This window comes from Pipistrellus kuhlii, unplaced genomic scaffold (assembly GCF_014108245.1).
Source record: "Pipistrellus kuhlii isolate mPipKuh1 unplaced genomic scaffold, mPipKuh1.p scaffold_m20_p_9, whole genome shotgun sequence".
In the NCBI taxonomy this organism is placed as follows: Eukaryota; Metazoa; Chordata; class Mammalia; order Chiroptera; family Vespertilionidae; genus Pipistrellus; species Pipistrellus kuhlii.
In genome coordinates, this window is record NW_023425595.1 from 61,701,201 (window position 1) to 61,725,993 (window position 24,793).

The following is a 24,793-nucleotide window of genomic DNA, read 5'->3' on the forward strand; positions in this document are numbered from 1 at the left end:
AGTAGGATGATCTTGTTTCCCACAAGCCCTAATCCTAACAGTCTGTCTTGGCTAGAGAGCTTAAAGAAGCTGTTCAGCTATTCTCTCTTGCTGAGGAAAGAAGACTGGGATCAATGAGACAGGGATTTGATTCAATTTTTCTCTGTCTTTGAGGGAAAATAGTGATAAAATCATGAGATGGGGTGCTTTGCCAGTTGAAGAAATAGTATAACTCTGGCCCTGGCATTTATTTGTATAACTTAGGGGTGTCGAACTCAATCAGAGAAGGGGCCAAAATCTAAAATCCAGCCTAAATCGCGGGCCGAATGGTTTACTGAACAGTCATAAACTGTCATTGTGATGGAAACGCAGCGGAGTGCAGTGATGACAGCGCGGTGCAGGCCACATTGCAAGGCCTGGCGGGATGGATTTGGCCCGCGGGCCTTGTGTTTGACACATGTGGAACTATTCTCAGCCCCTCTGCCCACCTCTGGATGCAAGACCCCTTCAATTTGTCTTATTTACACAAAAATGAAACCTTTCAGGGTATACTAGTATGTAAAGGACATGGCATTAAACCTGATATATTTTTTTCAACACTACTCTTAAAATTTAGTCTGTTTCAGGGGATACCTCACAGTCTCTTCTTGTTCCCTTTCCCATATTCACTTTGGCCTCCATACACACACACACACACACACACACACACACACACACACACGTATTTTAGGTATCTATTTAAAAGGAAAGAATCTGGAAATTTTTAGATTTCTAAGCAAACTGTAAAATTATGAAAAGATAGCAGGTTTTTTTTTTTTTTTTTTTTTTTTAACACTTGTTTGAAACACTTAGTAAGAAAGAACAAAAAAGAGGAGGTCTTACGTGAAAGTAGGGTCTCACTTTCATTCCTTGCTTTCATTTAGTCATTCAGTACATATTTAACAGCATATATTGTAGGCGCATCATCTGTTTTTGCACTTAGTTTGATTATTTGAACATACTAAAAATGCAACTTTCTGTTTTAAAATGATGCCAAGGACATATATGTAATAACATTTGGTTGCATTGGAAGCGTATTGTAGTACAACTACATATTTAGGACCTGTGTAGAGAATGGGCCCTGAGGAATAGAAGTAGGAATATCTTGCATTGCTGAGACAGCTGATATTTTTCCCTTTTTCTTAGATACCAGCAACTTGGAATCCTGCTTACAAACAGAACTTCACTTATGCACTGAACAATCTCAAAATGAAGAGAAACCTCCTATGCCACCAACCAGTACTGTCCTTTTGGCATTTTCTATTCTTGGAGAGCTATATATCAAGCTTAAATCATTTGGTAAGGGACACTACTTTGTTCCATTTACATGAACTCTCAGGTCCAGTATTAAAAGAATGACAGAAAATATAAAATACTAGAGGCGTGATACACAGAAATTTGTGCACTTGTGAGTGACGGGGGAGATCCCAAAGCCTAGCCTGTACCCTCTCGTAGTCCAGGACCTCTCGGGGGATGTCCATTTATGAGGGACAGGCCTAAGCTGGCAGTCAGACATCCCTCTGGCAGCCCGGGAGCCCTCTGGGGATGTCCAGCTTAGGCAAGGCGTCAGTTGGACATTCTTAGTGCTGCCACAGAGGCAGGAGAGGCTCCTGCCACCACTGCTGCACTTGCCAGCCATGAGCCCGGCTTCTGGCTGAGTGGCGTTTCCCCCTGTAGGAGCGCATTGACCACCAGTGGGCAGCTCCTGCATTCTCCTGCATTGAGTATCTGTCCCCTGGTGGTCAGTGCACATCATAGCAACCAGTTATTTTTGGTTTTTCCGCCATTAGGGTCAATTTGCATATTACACGTTTATTATATAGGATTCTCTGGATGACATTGATGATATATCGTAGGGTTTGGCCTCATGATTTATCAAATGGAATTGTCATAAGTATTAGCCTTTAAGGGCTTTATTACTTTTCTTTGTTTTATTTTTTAAACTAGCTTAAATAAAATAACTTAAATAAAAATGTGTAGATAATCTGGGAAACTTCAGTGGGAAAACCTTCAGTGCATAATGTATGGTGTGTAATGTCATATTTTTTTTACTGTTAAACTCAAATATTTTTTTTTAACATACTTTTATATAAAAGTTTATTCTAGTGATTTTTCATGAGTGTTCATATAATTTTTCAGGGCAGATGCTGCTGAAGTACATCCTTAGGCCTCTGATATCTTGCCCCTCCCTTTCTGCTGTGGTAGAGAGCCAGCCTAACCTCATCATCATTCGTTTTGAATCTGTGATGACTGACTTGGAGCATCCGTCACCATCTGAAGTTTTTGCAAAGGTCAGGCTGGTACTGGAAGTGCTGCAGAAACATCTTCTAGGTATGTATCTCCAAGGGTTTTTTTATATTTTGGAAAAGTCATTATGGTTTTTTAAAGTAAATACTATTTCAAAATAGATAAAATAACCACAATCTGAGTAGAAGATTAGAGATGAGGATATGCCATGGAATAAAAGTAGTTACCTTCTTATTTCTTGTTCTACTTTGTATTTCTTCTCTGCCCTATATTAACAGGTAAGGTTATCATTGTTACCCCAGATTCTATGATTGTAATGCTTAGTTGAATTCTAGGATGCCCTTGACTTCTAGTAACTTCATATTTTGGAACTCTTGCTTTTATTATAGGAGAAACAGAAATGAACCAAGTACTGGATTACATATTTTGGTGGGAAAGTCCTTTCATGTGACATAAACAAACTAGGGTTAATGTAGGAAATGAATGACATCCAACTGAAACTATTGTTTAGGTCTTTATATATTCACATATGAAATAACCAGTTTCTGTATTGCTTAAATCATTTTTTGGTTGTCATACTAATAAAAGTAAAGTTTCTTCTGGTGTTTTAATATTTTTTGTGTTGGTTTGTTTTTTGTTTAGTCAGTTTGACATACCTTTTTTTTCTTTTCTCAGTTGTCTTATTGAACGTTTAAATCAAGCATTCTTGCTGTGGAGAGACTAAAACAGAAATTCTACTATAGTTTATATGTCTTCTTGGCAGTCATATACTAGTACATAAGGAATAAATATGCAAGGAATTCTTTCTAATTTTGATAGTAGATAATAAAAAAATCTCAAGGCTTGTATAAATTAGCAAAATCCCAGGTAGTTTTCTTGTTCCTTCATTTAGGGAGGTAATAAATACACGTTTATTTTTATTAGATATAAGCAGTGTTTTAAACAAAATATCCAAGGATTGAAAGAAACCAGAATCTGAATATCTCCTCTATAACACTTCCATCAATTGACCATAAAACCAAACTGAGCACCTTTAATGAGAGGATCATTTTCTCTTGAGGCATTGCATTTTACTTTTGGGCAACTCTGAAGTTTTTTATTTTTCCAAAAATCTTATCTCCTTTCTATATTAAATACTATTATCCCAAACACCCATATTTCACATTAAATCTTTAGGGTAGTGGTTTAAAAAAATGTATTTGAAATACACTGCCTTGTAATGTCTGCTTTATTGATGCTGTTTCTATTAAATGGAGCTACATAGAACAAGTCTAATTCCTATTACACATGATGGACTTTAAAATTCTTTATAGGAGCTGTTATTCCCCTACATTTTATCACCGCTATAAACATCCTTAGGGTTTGTTTGGTTTTTTTTTGAATGACATAGTCTTAAGTTTCCTTTCATCTTTATTGATAATGTAAATATATTCCATTTCTTCTATAGTCCTCTTACTAAGGTATAGTGTTCAAAACAGAATGAGTATTTTAGGTGTAGTCTGAACCAATTCAGAATACTGTGGGAGCATTTATGCTCTCCTTCTCAGTTCCATGGTTCTTACAGTATAGCCAAAGACTGCTATTGCACAGTTAACTCATTGAGCTTAAAGTAAATGTAAGTCATATGTCATACTCAATGTAAATTGCTACTTTTTTTATCTATCACTTGCACTTGATTTTTTAAAAATGCACCTTAATCTTTGTTAAATTTTTCTTGATACAATTTTATAGTGTTTACTATTCCTTCTTTATCTGAGTGCATAATTGTTAGCCATGTTTTCTTATAGTTCGAGGCCCAGTGTGTGAAATTTGTGCACATGTGTTTTTGTGTTTGTTTGTTTTTGTTTGTTTGCGTGTGTGTGTGTGTGTGTGTGTGTGTGTGTGTGTGTATCCCTCAGCCCAGCCAGCACTCTCTCCAATCTGGGATCCCTCAAAGGATGTCCGACTGCCCATTCAGACCTGATCCCATTGGACATTCCTCTCACAATTCAGGACTGTAGGCTCTCAACCGTTCGTCTCCTGCCTGCCTGATTGCCCCTAACCCCTTCTGCCTGCCAGCCTGATCACCCCCTAACCACTCCCCTGCCAGTCTGATCGATACCTAACTGCTCTCCTGCTAGCCCAATTGCCCCTAATTGTCCTCCCCTGCATGCCTGGTCACCCCCAACTGCCCTCCCTGCAGGCCTGGTCACTCCTAACTGTCCTCTCCTGCAGGCCCGGTCACCCTCAACTGCCCTCCCTGCAGGCCTGGTCACTCCTAACTGTCCTCCCCTGCATGCCTTGTCACCCCCAACTGCCCTTCACTGCAGGCCTGGTCCCTCTTCAGCTGCTGTACCCTGCAGCCCTGATTGCCCCCAACTGCCCTTCTTGCAGGCCAGGTCGCTCCAAACTGCACTCCCATGCAGGCCTGATCACTCACAACTGCCCACCCCTGCCGGCTATCTTGTGGTGCCCATCTTGTGTCCAGATGGGTCAGCCATCTTTGATCACTTGGGGGCGGCCATCTTGTGTGTTGGAGTGATGGTCAATTTGCATATTATCTCTTTATTAGATAGTATCTAAGTCAGTAATGATACTGTTGCCTGAAATACGGCCAGAGCGGGTGGGTGTTCTGAGGAATTTCAGTAGAAACCACTTGACAGTTTGACCCTTTTTCATTAAATTAATTAGTATTTAACCTGTTGTTTTGCTTTTGTTTTTTATTGAATTCAGAGAGGAAGGGAGAGGGAGAGAGAGATAGAAACATCAGTGATGAGAGAACCATTGACTAACTGCCTCCTGCACACCACCTCCTGGGGATTGAGCCTGCAACCCAGGCATGTGCCTTTGATCAAAATCGAACTTAGGAGGCTGGCGCTCCATCTACTGAGCTAAATCAGCTAAGACTTATTTTTCTATTTGTAACTTTTCTTAGTACCTAGGATATTCAGAGCAGAAGACAACTTAGTATTGGCAGGTGCTTTTCAAATATCATTATGCATTTTAGGCTTTAGTTTCTCTTTTACCATTCATTCTTTCCTTTCTGGCTCAGAGACCATCAAATCGTATTTAGACTTCTTTTTTTTTTTTTTTTGAATCCTCTACTTTCTTTGGGGTTTTACTTATTCTGAAACTTCATAAAGCCTTTTGCCCTTTCTTTTATATTTGAATATATATATTTTTCTCTCATATTTTCTTTATTATTAAGCATGATTATACCAATAACAAAGAAGCTTTTAAAAGAGGAGAATGAAAATTCTTTTGGATAGAATTGGCAAATGGGTTAAAAGCCTTAAGATGTTTATATCCTTTAAAGTAGGATTTCAACTTCTAGGATTCGGCTCTAAAGAAATAATCAGTCCAACTTCTAGGATTCGGCTATAAAGAAATGTGTGTGTGTGTGTGTGTGTGTGTGTGTGCGTGCGTGCACCCACACGCACACGTGTACATGTACATGTATTGAATATATGTGTACATGCATGCATATTTTGAAATTAATATATATATATATTTTTGTATGAGTTTGAGGGAGGAAAAATATCAACCAAATTTAAAATGTGTCACAGACAAGAAAAGAAAACAGATAAGCTGTGGGTATGGAGAGGGTAAATTTGGGTTTTTTTTTTATAAACCTTAGTACTGTTAGTTTTGTGACAGCAAGCATAGTTTGCTCTTATCATGATTTTCTATAAACTATAAATTACTAAAATGTATGAAGAAGCAGAAACTCAGAGTATACAAGTAATTATAGAAGAAATTTGAAAGTTTGTTAAAGACTTGGCACTAAAAAGGTCACCATTAGGCACCAAAGATTTATGGCTAAATTTTGTGTGTTCTTCAAATTACAGATAATCCCTTTTTAAATTAAGCTCTTTGGTCAATAGAAAAAGAGGAGAAGTGCCCTAATAATTTTTTAAAAAAACCAGCCTAGCCTTGCTGACATGGCTCAGTGGTTGAGTGTTGACCTATGTACTAGGAGGACACTGTTAGTTTCCCGGTCTGGGCATATGCCCAGGTTGCAGGCTTGATCCCCAGTGTGGGGTGTGCAGGAGGCAGCCGATCAGTGATTCTCATCATTGATGTTTCTGCTCTCTCCCTCTCCCTTTCTCTCTGAAATCAATAAGTATATATTTTTAAAAAAAACTTCATAAATTTAATACCAAAATGTAATAAGGGTTGCTTACTCACAGATAAAAAAATATGGAATGATTTTACTTTTGATTTGTAAATGCAAACATTAAGAAAAATTAAATAGTGCCTTTAAAAAGGACACATTCTGACCAAGGGTTTATTTTAGGAGTACAAAAGATGGTTCAGCATAAGAAAGCTACCAAGCAGTTCATTATGTCAACATGTCATTGCATCATTAGATATGGAAAATATGCCAACATTTAGTGCAATTTTCCAATAAAAAAAACTAAGCAAAATAGGCATATCATCATATTTAATAGTTTGGTGAATGTTTATGATATGATCTTAAGGCTGGGGAAAGGTACAAAATGGTTTATATAGTGTGAGCCAAACTTTCTTCTCTGGTATGTTTGCATATATCCATTCAACAGATATTTATAGAGGAAGGCAATGTACTAGCTGCTTATATTACTTGGTAAAAGCATTTAGGTGCTGCAGTCTAGGTCAGCATTGTTTAATAGAAGTAAAATGCAAGCTACATATGTAATTTAAAATTTCTAGTGGCCACATAAAAAAGTTAAATGAAATGTAAACTTCCAATTTAATAATATATTTTATTTATCCCAATATATCCAAAATATTTAAATATATAATCAATATAAAAATTATTAATAAGTTATTTTACATTTTTATATGAACTTTTCCAAATCTGGTGAGTTTTTTATACTTTAAGTGCATTTCAATTTGGATGTAAATTTTCCCTAGAAATACTTGGTCTGTATTTAGATTCATAAAATTTACAGTTGAAAAAGTAAGTTCCATGTCTAAGTTGTTCCAAACATAGTGAAAATTTAGTTGAAAAGGTAGGTTCTCTGCCGAAACTGGTTTGGCTAAGTGAACAGAGCGTCGGCTGTGGACTGAAAGGTACCAGGTTCGATTGCGGTCAAGGGCATGCACGTGGGTTGTGGGCACATTCCTGGTCGGTTTCTCCCTCATCGATATTTCTAACTCTCTATACCTTTCTCTTCCTCTCTGTAAAAAAATCAATAAAATATATTTTTAAAAAGAAAAATAAAAAGTAGGTTCTATAGCAAAGTTGTTCCAGGTATACGAAAAAATTTTCAATAGCTGTGTTGACTACCAAAATAATCATTTTTCTATAATATTTTCACCCACATCAACAAATTTAATTCATCCCTTTTCTTTCCTTTTTTTTTTTTTTTTTTTTTTTTTAGTTTACCCCTTTTAAATGAATTGTTTTGACTTTAAAGCAAAAGCATATTAGTTTTAAAACTGTGGCTGAGTTAAGGAAATTCACTAACTCATGTACCAATTTACTATTCTTAACATAGAATTCAAAGTAGTTTTGCATAAAATTTTAAAAAGTTCTAAATTTATCAATATCAGAAAAGCATTCTTTAAGTTCTTTTGGTTTTAGTTTTTTTTTAAATGCTGGGGAGTGCATTTTAAAAATATATATATATTTTATTGATATTTACAGAGAGGAAGGGAAAGAGATAGAGAGCTAGAAACGTCAATGAGAGAAAAACATAGACCAGCTGCCTCTTGCACACCCCCTACCCAGGATGTGCCCGCAACCAACATACATGCCCTTGACCGGAATCGAACCTGGGACCTTTCAGTCTGCAGACCGATGCTCTACCACTGAGCCAAACGGGTTTCGGCTCTTTGGGTATTTTTGACAACCAGTTTACAATTAAAATCTTATGCATTTTGAATTTTGTTAGAAAAATGATAATATTATTATTGATATGTACTGTGAAAAGGTTTAATTTCAATATCAATTCTTTTTTTATTATTTTTTAAATCTTTATTGTTCAGATTATTACAAATGTGTTCCTCTTCCCCCCCCCCCCCCAATTGTTCCCCTCCACCAGGTTCCCACCCCACCCTCTGTGCTTTCCCCATTCCCCATTGTCCTCATCCATAGGTGCACTGTTTTTGTTCAGTCTCTTCCCGCACCCCCACTCCCCTTTTCCCCGAGAATTGTCAGTCCACTCCCTCTGATTCTATTATATTCACCAGTTAATATTGTTTATCAGATTTTTTAATTCCCTTGGTTTTTAGATTCACTTGTTGATAGTTACATATTTATTGTTCATAATTTTTATCTTTATCTTCTTCCTCTTCCTTAATAACCCCTTCAGCAATTCATATAATTCTGGTTTGACGGTGATGAACTCTTTTAGCTTTTTTTTTAATTTGTGAAGCTTTTTATCTGGCCTTTGATTCTGAGTGATAGCTTTGCTGGGTAGGGTATTTTTGGCTGTAGGTTCTTGCTATTCATCACCTTGAATATTTCTTGCCATTCCCGTCTGGCCTGCATGGTTTCTGTTGAGAAATCAGCTGACAATCGTATGGGTGCTCCTTTATAGGTGCTGCTTTTAATATTCTCTGTCTTTTGCTCTTGGAATTTTAATTATGATGTGTCTTGGTGTGGTCCTCCTTGAATTCCTTTTGTTTGGGGTTCTGTGGGCTTCCTGGACTTGTAAGTCTATGTCTTTCCCCAGGTGGGGGAAGTTTACTGTCACTATTTCTTCCAGTATTTTTTTGATATCTTGCTCTCTCTCTTCTGGGATGCCCATAATTCTGATGTTGGTTTGCTTGAAGTTGTCCCAGAGGTTTCTTACACTATCTTCAACTTTCTGGATTCTCTTATCTTCTTGCTTCTGTGGAGGAGTGTCCTCTGGCTCTTTATGTTCTAAATCTTTGTCTTAATTCTTGCGATCTTCAATTCTGTTTTTAGGACTTTGTGTAGTATTTTTTTATTTCAGACAATGTTTTCTTCATTTCTAGTTGATCCCTTATTATTTCTAGTTGCTCCCTTTTCATATCCTCATAGGTCTCATTTATTTTACTGGCCTTTTTAAAGATATTCTTGAATAACCTTATAACTGTAGTTTTGAACTCAATGTCCAGTCTTTTCTTTTCCTCCATCTCCTTCCATTCTGTCCTGCCACTTGTCTGCATTTTAGTTGTTTCCCTGATTTGATGGAATAGTTTTGTGTGCTAGGTGTTCTGGTAGAGCCCAATAGCACAGCCTTCCCAGTTACCTGCGGTGGACAGTCTTGGTGTAGCCCTTTGTGGGCTGTGTGCAGTCTTGTTGTTAAGCCTTGCTTATTGTTGGTATCACTGGGAAGCGTTGATCTCCAAGCCAATTGGCTGTGAGGATCAGCAGTGTCTCAGCTAGGGAGGGCTTCTGTACTCCGCTTGGATGGGGCAGAGTCTTGGGGTGGCACAGTCAATCTTTGGTTCCCTGTCAGTCTTGCCTTAGAAAAGTACTATTTGCGGTGAGTTTCGGAAGATTGGTTGCAGGCGTGGGCATCTCTTTGGTAAAGTCGCAGACAAACTTTGGATTCTGGCCAGTCCCTTCTTAGAGAAAGCCAGTGTCTGGGAGAGCTTCTGTGCTCAGCTTGGATGGGGTGGAGTCTCAAGTTGGTGCGGAGTCTCAGGTTGGTGCAGACAAGCTTTGTTTTCCCTTCAGCTCCTCCCCGAGTCCTGAAGGAATGGCCTCTGGCTTCACACACCTCCGAGAGATCTCTGCCCACTGCCTGACAGTCTGGCCTCTCCCTGACTGGGGCTGTCTATCAGAGCAATAGGGTGATTGTGTTTTCCTCTTGAACAAGAAAGCCAGCTGAGTGTTAGCTGTCCGCCCTCTCCACGCTCCGGGAGTCCACCTGCAGCAATCTTGGTCCGGCCCTCCCTCTCTGCTTGCTGGGATTAAGCCAGCGCCTTTTCGGGCGCACAGTTCTCCATACCTTCACAGTTCCTGAGGTTCAGCGTGCCTTCTCCTTCCCAGATGGCTAGCCTCCTCTCAGCTAGCCGTCTGGTGCTTCAGGGCAATGCCTCCCCTGTTTTCCAGTTTTAAATTCAAATTTGTTGTGGTAGGCTGCATTCGGGTGTCTACCCTATGCCGCCATCTTGGTTTCTTCTCAATATCAATTCTTATGAGGTCACAAAGTTCTTTCCATGGAACTTCATATTTAATTTGTTCATATGCAGTGTGATCTAAATGGAAAATATTGCCATTTTTTATCTCTGATGATTGAATATTTGGCCAGCATTTTGTCCCAAGAAAATCTTGAAGATAAGTATTAATAGAAAAGTCTATTCTAAATATAATTCCCTCAAAATGTGTTGGAAAAAAACCATCATACAAAGTATACTATAGAAAAGGTATTGAAGTATTATGTTTACTAGACTAGATATGCAATAATGTAATGTGTTTATTGGTATTTTACTTAGGATAAAAACTCATTTCCTTTGCAGAGATGAAAAAAAAGTATCTACTATTAAAAAATAGGGATTTCATTCTGAATTAGTTTCAACTTTATATGTAGAATTTCTGAGTACTTTTCATAGAGTCAGATCAGTACATTAGCAGTAGATGATTATCATGTAGATGGCTTAATACCTTATTGTTATAGAATACAGGCAGTAATACTGTGCAGATGGTTCATTTGAGCAGTGAAAGATAAAATGATTGTATGCCATGTTTTACCCCCATGCAATCGAGATATAGAATTATATGTGCCGTTTTCTTCCCCATCATCTTAAAACTAAAGAATTCTAGAGCACTAGGGAACTTGAGAATAATCCAGACTGTGAATGGTTTCTCATTTAAAACCTTTTCTTTTGAATTCAGATTTGCCTCTTGATACTGATCTAGAAAATGAAAAAACATCTAAGATCATACTGGCTGAGATGCTTGGTGACATGATCTGGGAGGACTTGTCTGAGTGCCTCATTAAAAACTGTTTGGTTTATTCTATCCCAACAAATAGCAGCAAGTTACAGCAATATGAGGAGGTAAGAGCAGAGATATCACAGGAAGTTTTAAGAGGTTAGGTTCTTACTGGTGTCAGGGTTTCTTTTTTGTTTGATCGGGTTTTTTTTTAGATCTTTAGTTCTTTACTGACAAAATCATTAATTAGGAATAGAAGAAAATTCCTCATAACTTCTTTTTCTCTTGGCTTTCTACCATTTGATTGGGAAGCACCTTCTTACTAAGTGTATTTTCTTTAGTAAGATACTTTTGAAAAACAATTATCCTTGTATTTATACTTGTATCAGTTATAGTAGTTATTATGTGACACCGCTTTCTCATTTCTTTTTAGTCTTTCCTTGAATACTAAAATAAGTATATTTATTTTAAAGGTCTTTGTACCTTAACCAAATAGAATCAGAAATTTCTATTGAAGATACTTTTCCTAATTAATTTAAGGCAGGGAAAAAAAATGTATAATAATTTTATTCCTAGTAATTGATGATTTGTTCTAAAACTTAAATGACCAGCTGGTCCTGTTCTTTTCATTGGACTTGAAATTTTAATATTGAAATGGAATATATGTATATATAATTATATATAATTATTGTTTTTTTCTTGTATTTGTCAGATCATACAATCCACTGAAGACTTTGAAAATGCCTTGAAGGAGATGAGGTTTTTAAAGGGAGATACTACTGATTTGCTAAAATATGCCCGTAACATCAATTCTCATTTTGCTAATAAGAAGTGTCAGGATGTGATTGTGGCGGCTAGAAACCTAATGACTTCTGAAATTCACAACACTGTGAAGGTATTTGGGTTATGGTATATTACACAGTGTTCAGGAAGCAGCCCCTTTTTGAGATGAATATGGTAGACTGGAAGAAGGCATGACAATTGCTGAGCTCATAGTGGGAGTTATTAATCTTCTGAATGTTCATTTTCTTACCTTTAAAGTGGTCCTAATACTCTTTCATAGGGTATTGTGAAATTCAAATAAAGTAATGTACATGAAAGCATTATATAAATTGAAAAAGTCTACATATTTATGTCCAGAGATTACATTCTATTGTGAAAATGTTAACTTCATCTTTTAGGCACTAGTTTTGAAGTTAAGATAATAAAAAGATGTGAACTATGTAAAGTATAAACAAATTATCTGCAAAGTTAATGGACTGATTAATTTGTATTGAGGATGAGTTACTCCTTTCATCTTAGATATTTCTGGGTGTTCACTTCTGTTTTATTTTCTCTTCATACCTTACAAATATAAAGTAATATTTGGTAAATGTGAGGTATTATTAGTTTAAAACAACACATTGACTAAGGTAATCTCTTAATAGAAAATTGCTCAGCTATTTTTCTTCTATAACTGCAGGAACTCTACTCTTTTTTCCTCTATCCCTTCTGCCATATTTCATCGACCTTGGGAGTAACCTGTTATTGTGTCCACTTTAGCTAGCCATTTGAGGGTACAGATAGTAGTAACATATTTTGAGGTAATTTTATATTGTTAAAGGAGTTGAAATCTATTTATTACCAGGAATTGTGCTGCGGGTTTTTCTAACATAAATATCACTTGGTTATGTCACTCTTTTGCATAAAACCAGTGGCTTCCCATCTTATGTGAAGAAAGACTCAGTAACCTTAGAGTAGCTATAAGGCCTTACATGATCTGTGTCCCCATTGCCTCTCTAATCCTAGGTGCTATTGTATTGGGCTTCCATCATTGCTGTTCCCTGAATTTGCTAGAACCACTGGTTGCAGAACCTCTCTTGTTCCCTCTGCTAGTAACATTTTTACCACAAGTCATGCTTCATGTCTTGCTCCCTTTTCTAACCATGCTTTAATATTGTGACCTCTGCCCTGGCCAGTGGGGCTCAGTTAAAAAGCGTTGTCCCATGCACCAAAGGGTCATGGGTTCAGTTCCTAGTTAGGGCACATACCCATTTTGCAGGTTCAGTCTCCAGTCTGGATGGGCATAGGAGGCAACCAATCAATGTTTCTTTCTCCCTCTCCCTTTCTCTCTAAAATCAATAAAAACATATCCTTCAGTAAGGGTTAAAAAAAATAATCCTCCTACTCAAAAAAAATAAGATCCGTTAAGGGGAGGGTTTTTTCCTTACTGTGTATGTCCAGCACCAAGAAAAGACCTGGTGCACACCACTATATACATAGAATTCAGTAAGGGTTTGGTAAATGAATTAATATATATCTCACTTGCCTCTGTCATAACTCTTTGATGTAAATAGGATTGTTATTGTTTTGCTCTGTGACTCTGAACTAAATATTTTAACCTTGTTGGACCTCATTTCTCTTTTCAGTAACATGACAAAATTGAACTAGATAATGTGTAAGCTCTTATTCAACTAATTCTTACTTTCTATAAAACTACATTTTTTTCTCCTGAGTGCTCAAATCCTAATATGTAGCTTCTTCTAGATAAGGGTTTCTTAACATGGCACTGTTGATATTTGGGGCCAGATAATTCTTTGCTGTCCAGGGTTGGCCTGTAGGAAGTTTAGTGGCATCTCTAATCTCTGTTCACAGATGCCACTAGCAACTTTCCTATAGTGATAACTAAAAATGTCTCCAGGCATTGCCAGATGTTCCCTGGAAGGCAACATTGTTCTTAGTTAAGAACATCTGCTGCAGATTCTAACCTGGTTCTTTTTCTTGGCATGAAGGCCCTGGAATTAGATACTTTAAACTGCCCAGCTTTGAAAAGCTCATCTTCCTTTTCTCATAAGTCATATTAATTTAATTTGCCTTTCATACTCTTCATCTAAATTTTCTCTAAAACAACTCCCTATGTGTACCCACTATTTTTGTAAAACATCTGAAGCTGTGTTTTGTTGTTGTTTTGTTTTTACATTTTAACCTGGCAGGCATCATATTAGATGTTATATTCTTCCATCTAGAGGTTCCCTCACCCTCTTCATGAAGTCACTGTTCTGAGTTGTGTATTCTGGGTCCACTAGTTTTCAGACAAACATTAGCATTTTTCTAATCGTCTCTATAATTTTATTTTTTCTTCTGCATTCTAATGTTAGCCATAATTTTATTAATAGGTCCCTGACATTTATTTTCTTATATGAACTTCATAAAAGCACTATGAAGTAGATACTATTATACCCTTTTACAGATTTGGAAGGCAAGTCTGGAGACGTACACATTTTTATCAGACTGAACTTTTCTGTCATACATTTTCTGTAGAGGGTCAGTATATGAAGAATAGAGCTGCTGCTCTTGCAGTGGGATTAAGGAACCTGTTGCTTCTACATGCTTAATCTCTCCTTTTTTTGACCTCTTCGGCAGTGGTTGGCAAACTATAGCTCTCGAGCCACATGCGGTTCTTTGGCCTCTTGAATGTGGCTCTTCCACAAAATACCATGTGCGGGCACACACATACAGTGAGATTGAAACTTCGTGGTTGATATTTGGCTCTGTTGACTGATGATTTGTCAACCACTGCCCTAGGACATCTTTAAGCAGCAAGGTTTGAAAATCATATTGCAGTACAATTTTTCTTTCTTGTACAATTGAAGTCCAGAGATGTTAAATTGACTTTGTCAAAAGTTAGGGTAAAAAATATCACTGATGTGTCCAGAATAACAGCCTAGTATTCTTCCCTTTAGTCTTGAACTAAGTCTGGGAATTTTCATTTGTATAAGTGTTAGAGAGGCTTCATTTGGTTTTGTATTTTCACCAAATTAGTGCACAGAAGAATTAGAAGAATTGTAGTAAATAGTAAAAAGAATTGCTTATTTCTGGTGACATGCTCTCAACTTAAGATTGAACAGTCATTAAAATACTGCCATGTAGAAGAAGGAAGAGAAGAGAGAGTGAGAAACAAAGGTGTGAGAGAGAAACATCAATCAATTGCCTCCTGCACATGCCCAACTGGGCATCAAACCTGAAACCTAGGTATATGCCCTGATCAGGAATTGAACCCTCAACCTTTTGGTGCATAGGACAACATTCAGTCAACTGAACCACCTAGCCAGGGCTATACTCAAATTTTTCCATTACCCTACAAGGCCTTAGCTTTATCGTCATATCTTATTCTTCACTGTATGCTTACATTTGAATTATTCTGAGGATAGTGCTTTTTCTGTTTCTATGTTGAATCTTAGATTATCCCTGACTCTAAGATAACTGTGCCTGATTTACCCACCCCTGATGAGGATGACAAGCTACAAATACAGAAAATGTCCACAACTCAGTACAATGAAATGGTGAATTTACAGCCTGAAAATACATTGGACCAACATTCCTTTTCTTTGCCCACTTGTCGCGTTAGTGAATCTGTGAAGAAATTAATGGAACTTGCCTATCAGACTTTATTAGAGGCAACAACCAGTAGTGATCAATGGTAAGAGTTCTGAATTATGTGAACATGGCAATGACTTTGTTAAATGTGTATCTAAACTGATATTTATTAAGAAAATTAGATTGAATCTTATGAGTTTTCTTTCTTTTTTTTTTTTTTTATCAGCTGAGGATATTTTTTCCATTGTTTTTTTGTTTTTTTGTTTTGTTTTTTTAGAGAGTGGAAAGGAGGCAGGAATGGGGGAGAAACAGAGAGAGACAGACAGACAGACAGACATTGATTGGTCACTTCACGAATGCACCTCAACTCAGCAGGGGATTGCACCTGCACCTGAGGTATATGAACCCACAGGCCAACTGAGCATAACTGGCCAGGACTCTTGGATTTTCGTATCCCATTAGTTAATTAATATATTTTTTCTAAAAAATAGTGCAGCACACAGATGTATATTAAAAATTAATTTGTCTTTTCAATAACATCTTATAACAAGGTATAAGAATAGAAACATATATGGATCACCTAATGGGTTTCCTTGATGTTAAAGATTGTTAATTATTTTTAATAGAAAGCTCCTTAATTTTATTTAATTTTAATTTTTTTTATTTGAATTGAATGATATTACATCAGAAAGCATGTGTAAGGAATTTAGAAAGCTACCTGGAAAATTATTAATATGCAAATGTTTATTTTTATTGGTAGCAGTGGTAATAGTGATATCATCTATTCCTGCCTGCTCTAGCCCCTTAGCTTAACATTTATGTTACCTTTTGAAATCTAGGCCCTAATTAATTTACATTTAAAATGTTTATTTTCTAAAGTGATAATAGTTTGTTGGGTGCCCAAAGAAAGAAAAGAATGGAATATATCAAAAATCACCCTTTCAGGATGATTTCTTCTAATGTGCATTGTATACAGGGTACCCCAGACTCTGTTCCACATATATTGTATCTTTTTTGTAAGCTGTTTCTTATTCCTAGACAAAATTGAAGAGAAAATGATAGACTGTAGCCCAAGTTGATTGCAGAACAGAATTACAAAAGCCTCTTCAGTTTGTATCTCTATACTAGCAGTTTTTTACTTCTGGTCTTCATAGAAAACACCTTTATTAGTTAGGGCTGGACTTAATCATACTGCATCTTCAGATTGGCTTTCAGAGTTTCAGTTTTTACCTCCACATTCAAACAAACCCCTTTATTCTATACTGCTCTAGAAAGAACACGTTTACCAAGATACTTCCATGACTTCAATGAATCATTATATTCACTAGTCCTTCCAGTTTTAATTATAAGTAGGAAGAAAAATACATGTAAAAGGAAGTATATTCCTTTGGCAAAATAAATATGTGAGAATACAGAACACCGAACTATGCAGATATGTGTGTGTGTGTGTGTGTGTGTGTGTGTGTGTGTGTGTGTGTATTTAAAAATATTTTTATTGATTTCAGAGAAGAAGGGAGAAGGAGAGAGATAGAAACATCAATGATGAGAATCATTGATCAGCTGCCTCCTGCATGCCTCTTACTGAGGATCAAGCTTGCAACTTGGGCGTGAACCCTTGACTGGAATTGAACCCAGGCCGATGCTCTGTCCACTGAGCCAAACTAGCTAGGGCGACCCAACAATATTTTTGTATACTAAATGTCTATGACCATTCTTTCACTAAAAGAAATAGTTTTTGACAGGACAAATAAAATCACAACTACACTGCAATAACTCACTTCTCTGTTATTAAATCTCAAAGAACATATGAAATTAAAATAAAATAAAATAATTAGATATTATAGTAATCAAGTAGCAACAGTATTTGGGGGTATAATAACCATAACTTATTTTTCTAAACATTTGTGGCATTCCTGTGACTTATTCAAGGTACATAGTTTAAAATACTCTTACATAGAAGTTAAGTGCAGAAACCTTATATTTGCCCTTTCTGAGTGCATTTTAATAATAATATTTAGGAATTCTAAGGCCAGATATAAAGGGCAAAAAAAAAGCACCTTAAGGTTAGATTCTATTCTAGAAATGTTGATTCATCTCTTTGCATTGGGGTAAGAAGAAGAAAAGGTGAAAGCTGAAAGTCAGACTGATTCTAAAAGAACCAAGTGAATGCCTTATTGATGTCTTGCCCTTTGCAGAGTGCATCGGTGAGTAGGTAACATTTGCTTGAGGCTTAGCTCCATTTGTTACTGAAGGGATACTCTGGGTCCTGGCAGAAAACAAACAAACTGGTAAATGGAAAAAGGCTTTGGGTTGAATGCTGCAGTTCTTTTTTTTTTTTTTTTTTTTTTTTTTAATTAAATATATATTTTATTGATTTTGTACAGAGAGGAAGGGAGAGAGATAGAGAGTTAGAAACATCGATGAGAGAGAGGCATCGATCAGCTGCCTCTTGCACACCCCCTACTGGGGATATGCCCGCAACCAAGGTACATGCCCTTGACCGGAATCGAACCCGGGACCCTTCAGTCCCCAAGCTGACGCTCTATCCATTGAGCCAAACCGGTCTCGGCTGAATGCTGCAGTTCTTAACATTACTAAGAAATCCAAGTTTTTAGGACTGCAGTCTACTTAGCAAATACTGGCTGAGAGTGTATTTCCATCTAGATAAGTGGTTTCAGCAGTGACCAAGGCAGATATTTGCTCAAGTTGTTGTTTTTGCTGATGACTCTCACTTAAGGTACATTTAGTTTGATTTTTTTTCTATTTCCAATATATCCTTACGCATTTCTATTTAAACTGTTTTCCTCTTAGTGCTGTTCAACTTTTCTACTCAGTGAGGAATATCTTCCATTTGTTTCATGATGTTGTACCAACATATCATAAGTAAGTACCACTGCATCTCATTTCTGTATAGTATTGTATGTCTAAAATGTTTGTAAGTCAGTTAAAACCAATAATCTTATTTCCCACCAGAGATATTTTGGTTACTAAAAATTTTACAGTGAAACGCAGTAAACCATTTAAAATACACGTTTACAGGCCATTTATTAATAAGTTAATTAGGGTACTGTAATCTTGCAATAAAATGGGTGATGCAAATTTTAAACTCGAAAAAACTTTACCCTGTTTTTGATGGTTGATAAGAACTGCCTCACTTTACTTGATTACAAAACAAAAGGCCATCACTCTACCTTACTATCTAGTAAACTTGCTACATTTTCTCTTGGCTTTGTAGACTTAATACCACAAGGGATTGCCACTTAACTGTCAAATATGGTCAGCTATTATACTCTTTCTAGCTATTTTAGGCTATATTTACTTAATGTGGTAGATTTTTGAAGTTTCTTTTAATATTAATCTGAAAAGTTATTCATAATTTTAAGCCTCCAAGAGCTGTCTCTGTTATCCACATTAAGTGTTTTGCATATCTTTTATGAAAGTTTTAAATATTATGTCAACACAGTTATTCATTAGTTGAGGACTCCTGGTTTCAAAGAAAATTAGTTTATTATTTGTAGTATTTTTAGTTCAGATTTTTGAATATTGAGATGTTTTTAAGTAGGTACACCTGCTGTTTTGTTATAAAAGAAAACATTGTGAACCTTATTATTTTTAGTTATATTTTCTTTGCTGTGTTTTAAAATTTTTATTTCACTGTCTACTTAGTGAAGTAAAGAAAAAGAGAAAACATCTCTGGGTCAGCTGATAGCCATGTTTTTTGAGTTTCAGAGACAGTTGGTTTAGGAGTCCATGCTTAGAAACATTTTGCACACTACCGTGATTTACTTCTGTATGATCTTGGAACTTTGTGCGGGACCTATGGTTTATAAATTTGAGTGTGCATCAGATTTGCACACTCTGATATAATATAGATTTCTAGATCCCGTGCTCAAGATTTCTTGATTCAGTAGGACTGAAATAAGGGCTGGAATTTTAAATGAATTTCCACATCATGCTGATGTTGCTTGTCAGGGGGACCACACTTTGAGAACCACTGTTTTAGGTGAGGGTTCTCAGCTTTGGCAGTATTTAAAAAAAGAAAAAAAGAAAAAAGAAAAAAAAAAGAAAAAAAAAAATATATATATATTATTGATTTTTTACAGAGAAGAAGGGAGAAGGATAGAAAGTTGGAAACATCAATGAGAGAGAGACATCGATCAGCTGCCTCCTGCACACCTCCCAATGGGATGTGCCTGCAACCAAGGCACATGCCCTTGACTGGAATCAAACCTGGGACCTTTCAGTCCGCAGGCTGATGCTCTATCCACTGAGCCAAACCGGTTTTGGCAGCTTTGGCAATATTTTAGAATCACTTATGAAACTTTAAGAATATGTATATTTGCCTAGGTCCTATCCCAAGAGATTTTGATTCATAGGTCTGGTTTAAAACTCACACATCTGTGTTTTTTTAAAGCCCTATAAATTATTCTGATGTGTAGCCTAAAATGAGGACAACTGTCTTAGATTGTTAGTTTCTGACTTTATATAATTAGCCTGACATTATTAAAATCAGCAAACTAGTAAGTGTTAGTTGAGAGACTGCTGAAGGATCGATAGCAGAAATACAAGACAATATCTCTTCCCAGGCTGGGTAGGAAGACTATTAGAGCAGTGGTTTTTGATTTTGTATGAAAATTAAGATAACCTGGGAAGGTTTAAAACATAAATGCCCTAGCTTCATTCAGAGACTGTAATTTAATTTGGGATTGAAGCCTATATATATTTATATGCTTAGAAACAAAAGTTGACACAGGGAAACATCCTAATTCCCCTACTCTTTCTTGTTTGTTATTCACTGGGATAGTTTTGTAGGATAAGGTCACACTCAGGCAGAATACCTTTTCTCTGATTGTAAGTGGAATGATGAGATTATATCTTATGTTCAGCATTTATACAGCAGACAATATTAAAACCTAGAAAGTGTTAAAAGAGTCATAACTTCATCAACCCACACTTCAATAACAGGTGATTTTTTTTTTTTTTTCTACCCTCTCTCCTTAACTAGAGAGAACCTTCAAAAACTTCCCCAGTTGGCTGCCATTCATCATAACAACTGTATGTATATTGCTCATCACTTGCTGACCCTCGGGCATCAGTTCAGATTACGTCTTGCTCCCATTCTTTGCGATGGCACTACTACTTTTGTGGATCTTGTACCTGGCTTCAGGAGACTTGGTAACTGATACCTTAAATTCATTAAAGCACATTGATTATGCAGCTCCTCAGCCTGGTATCTTTGTAATTATGAATGAGGCAGTTAGAAATTAGGTGGTGGTCCTGAGCTATGTTAGAAAGTAGGGGGGCATTTAATTTGCAAATATTCCTAGTTATTTAATTTTATAAAGTGAATGTACCCTTTGTGGAAGCATTACTTTTTCTTGACATGATTTCATGATACATTAGAGTTCCAAACTGCATTGCTAATGTGCAGTGAATTCACCAAATCAGAGTTTTGTCAGTAAAATGACAAATAATAAGATTTGTATTGTGACAGTTCCGTTAGCATTGTTGGGAAGAGCTCACTAATGTCAGTGCTTGTTATTTTGCAAAACCTTAAGATAGCTCCCTCTTCTTCTAACTCCTTTAGCTTTACTTGGAATTATTAAAAAAAAAAATCAAAAGAAATGAAATGTGGGATAAATCAATAGTTTTGCTATAATGACAGCCTAAGAAAAGCAGAGACTCTGTATTATTCACTTAGCTTTTCAATTCCTGACATTTTTTTTTTTGGTGGTATAGATCTTCAGAAAATAAATCGCTGCTTCTATTGTAAGTTATTTTTATCATCTGACTTCGGACAAGCTATTGGGAAAGACTTATTATCCTGAGAATGGGTTTGGAGGAGCTGACTAATGTATTAGAAATGACTATCTTTAGTAACCTTAGGGCAGCTTTATGCTTGTTTGCTAGATAACAAGCAAGTGTTTTCAAGTAAGCAGAACAGATCCATGGTGCATGCTTCTCTCCTCTTGCACCCTAGTTTTGCAGTGTGGAATTGAACAACTGTTAGAATTCTTTATTCTCATTTCTCATTATAGGGACAGAATGTTTTTTGGCCCAAATGCGGGCACAGAAAGGAGAACTTCTTGAAAGATTATCAAGTGCTAGAAACTTTTCAAACATGGATGATGAAGAGAACTATAATGCAGCAAGTAAAGCAGTCCGTCAGGTGGGAGGCTGTTGTTAGCTCTGGAACTTGTTTTCTATCTTTAGATGTCTCCTTGTTTTTAAACACCAAAAACTATGTCACGGATAGCTCAGCTGATTCCACATAGCCCTCATTGGACAATCTGGACACCTTTTACACTCACATTTATGATCGTTCCTTCTGCTGCTCCCCCCACCCAAGTCAACAGTAAGCTACCTTCCCATCAAGTCATCGTGTGACAAGTTTTGAGTCTGTCAAAGCAAATATTTAACCCATGAACTTGGGTTTGGGAAATTTGAAATATTAGTTTTCATCTTAATACCCCTCTTTCCTGCGTGATTTATTTTTTAGTATCATTTCCTGTCCTCAAGATAAGTGTTTTTCATCTAGCAGGCATATCACTAAGGTTTAATATTCAAGAAGCACATATTCTTGGTTACTTTACCTCACCTTTATGTGCTGCCTCTTCTCTCATAAACATACAAATGATAAATGTAAATCTGGAAAGCATCAATCTCTCTTTTATGTAAATAGCTGTATTCTTCTGACAGGTACTGCACCAACTAAAGAGACTTGGAATTGTGTGGCAGGATGTCCTGCCAGTGAACATATATTGCAAGGCTATGGGGACTTTACTCAACACAGCAATTTCTGAGATTATTGGCAGAATCACTGCCTTGGAGGTAAGAGCTGTTAGATGCCCCACCAGACTTAATATGCACTTCTTTGTCCTTGATTGTCACTTTACTAGGACTGTGTTATTGAAGTCTCATTTTTAGTCAACACAGATGGTAGAAGAAATTGTTCATATTTTATGTCTAATTCATAGTTGTGTGTTTTTTTGTTGTTGTTGGTGTTGTTTTGCTCCAGAGACTTGCTAATCTCTCCCTTTTGTAGCCATATATGAAGGTAGGATTACACTAATTTTCCATCTAGCATCAGCGTAAATTATGAATGAGAAGGTTGAAAATAGTAGTCCCGAGATGGGCTGTAAAGTATGAAGTCATGTATAATTTGCAAATAAATTAAATAATTTAATTTAGTAAAGTGAGATGCAATTGAGATTATATGTATGACCCTACAAAAGTTGCCTGGACTCTGCTATCTCATGCCTCTAAAGCATAAATTGGCTAAAATCTTGTTTGTAATAACATTCCCTGCTTTACAGCAATCTGTGCCACCTTCTACTGGAGAAATGGGCTTTTTCATGCAGGCAAACTAAATTACTAACAATCTGTTGAAACATATTTTATGTCACTCTAGCTGTAGGAGTATTGTCAAAGAACTGATAAAATCTAGTGTGCAGTAAGAGGTGCTAAATTGGTTGGAAAACATTGCTGTTAGTTGACTGCCTGGACAACATGCACCAAAGATCTTCTCTTTCCTTTCTACTAAGCTGGCCCAATTCTATTTTGTTGTTTTCCATTTGTGCAAAACCAGGACATCTCTACTGAAGATGGTGATAGATTGTATTCCTTGTGCAAAACAGTGATGGATGAAGGACCCCAAGTATTTGCACCTCTCTCTGAAGAAAGTGAGAACAAGAAATATCAAGAAGAAGTTCCAGTCTATGTGCCAAAATGGATGCCATTCAAAGAACTTATGATGATGTTACAGGCCAGCCTGCAAGAAATTGGGGATCGGTGGGTAGAATGATCTTTTCACAATCTCAAGGAGTTATAATGCCATTGAGAGCAGTCCTTCCTTCCCCTTCCTTCCTCTCTTCTTCCCTTCTTCCCTTCCTCCCTTCCTCCTTTCCTTCATCATCCCTCCCCCCCTCCTCTCTCTTTTTCTTCCTTTCTTTGCATGGGAAGATTATTTTATGTATTTAAGGTTTGTTTTTTTCCCATTTCTGTTGACATACAGTATTATATTAGTTTCATGTGTACAACATAGTAAAAGTTACAAAGTGATCTTTCCAATAAGCCTAGTACCCATCTGATACCATATTATAGTTATTATAATACTAGAGGCCTGGTGCATGAAATTCATGTACTGAGGGGTCGGGGTTGTCCCTCAGCCTGGCCTGCGCCCTCTCCCAGTCTGTGACCCCTTGCTCCTTACTGCCCACCTGCTCACTGTTCCTTAGTGCTGCAGTGGAGGTGGGAGAGCCTCCCTCCACTGTCGCTATGCTCACTAGCCGAGAGCCCGGCTTCTGGCCGAGTGGCGCTCCCCCTGTGGGAGCACACTGACCACCAGGGGGCAGCTTCTGCATTGAGCACCTGTCCACTGGTGGTCAGTGTGTGTCATAGCGACCAATCATTCTGCCAGTCATTCTGCTGTTCAGTTGATTTGCATATTAGGCTTTTATTAGGAAGGATTCTCTTTTTTTTAAAAATATATTTTTATTGATTTTTTTATAGAGAGGAAGGGAGGATAGAGAGTTAGAAACATCGATGAGAGAGAATCATTGATCAGCTGCCTCCTGCACACCCCCTACTGGGGATGTGCCCGCAACCAAGGTACATGCCCTTGACTGGAATTGAACCTGGGACCTTCGAGTCCGCAGGCTGATGCTCTATCCACTGAGCTAAACCGGTTTCGGCTGTTCTCTATTTCTTAATGTTACCCCGGAAAGGACTTCCTATTGAGCAGCAGTAATTGGGACCTTTGCATTATTTATCATAGTGTGGATCTCATTACCACTTTTTCATATTTATTAGCATAAAGACTTCTGTTTCATATAATTGTGGTCTTGAACATGTTGCTTTGGAATGCTATACAGATGATCTTGGATTTGTAAGAAGTACACCTTCTCACACCTACATGGAAATTGTTGCCCATTTTAACCAACAGTGAATGCATTTTAACATTGGCTTTGGCACTTTAACAGAGAAGTGACTTTTATTTGTATTCAACCTCAAACCATTATTTAATTGACCAGCTGTTTTTCTGCAGGAAGTACAGTAGGGTTAGAGGTCAAGCACTGTACACATAGAAAAGATTCACTTTTTCTTAATATAGTAGATGATGTTTCCTCTCACCACCATCAGTTAGCATTGCTGCCCCAGTGTTTGTATGCTGACTATATCATATTACACTAATAGGTGTGGGTTACTACACATCCATGGATGCTTTTATTATTGACTTGGTAGATGATTAACCAATATGCATACCTTGCTCAGGGAGCTCCCTGAATAGCCTTGAAAGTCCATCTCCATAGCTACTTGTTTATCTGTTTTGGCTTTGTTTATTACAGATCCCTAATC

The 24,793-nt window shown here is 36.9% G+C and overlaps 1 protein-coding gene across 3 annotated transcripts in view; it reads left to right on the forward strand.

The window, feature by feature from the left end:
- Positions 1-24,793, forward strand: part of ZW10 (zw10 kinetochore protein) — a 37,182-nt gene that overhangs the window by 10,227 nt on the left and 2,162 nt on the right. For all 3 annotated transcript variants that reach the window (XM_036428063.2, XM_036428064.2, XM_036428066.2), the window contains 10 exons: positions 1,165-1,317; positions 2,158-2,349; positions 11,042-11,205; positions 11,793-11,975; positions 15,301-15,539; positions 18,248-18,319; positions 20,442-20,611; positions 21,475-21,605; positions 22,136-22,267; positions 23,025-23,227. In XM_036428063.2, the coding sequence (XP_036283956.1) occupies positions 1,165-1,317; positions 2,158-2,349; positions 11,042-11,205; positions 11,793-11,975; positions 15,301-15,539; positions 18,248-18,319; positions 20,442-20,611; positions 21,475-21,605; positions 22,136-22,267; positions 23,025-23,227 (1,639 nt within the window). The remainder of the gene's footprint in view (positions 1-1,164; positions 1,318-2,157; positions 2,350-11,041; positions 11,206-11,792; positions 11,976-15,300; positions 15,540-18,247; positions 18,320-20,441; positions 20,612-21,474; positions 21,606-22,135; positions 22,268-23,024; positions 23,228-24,793) is intronic.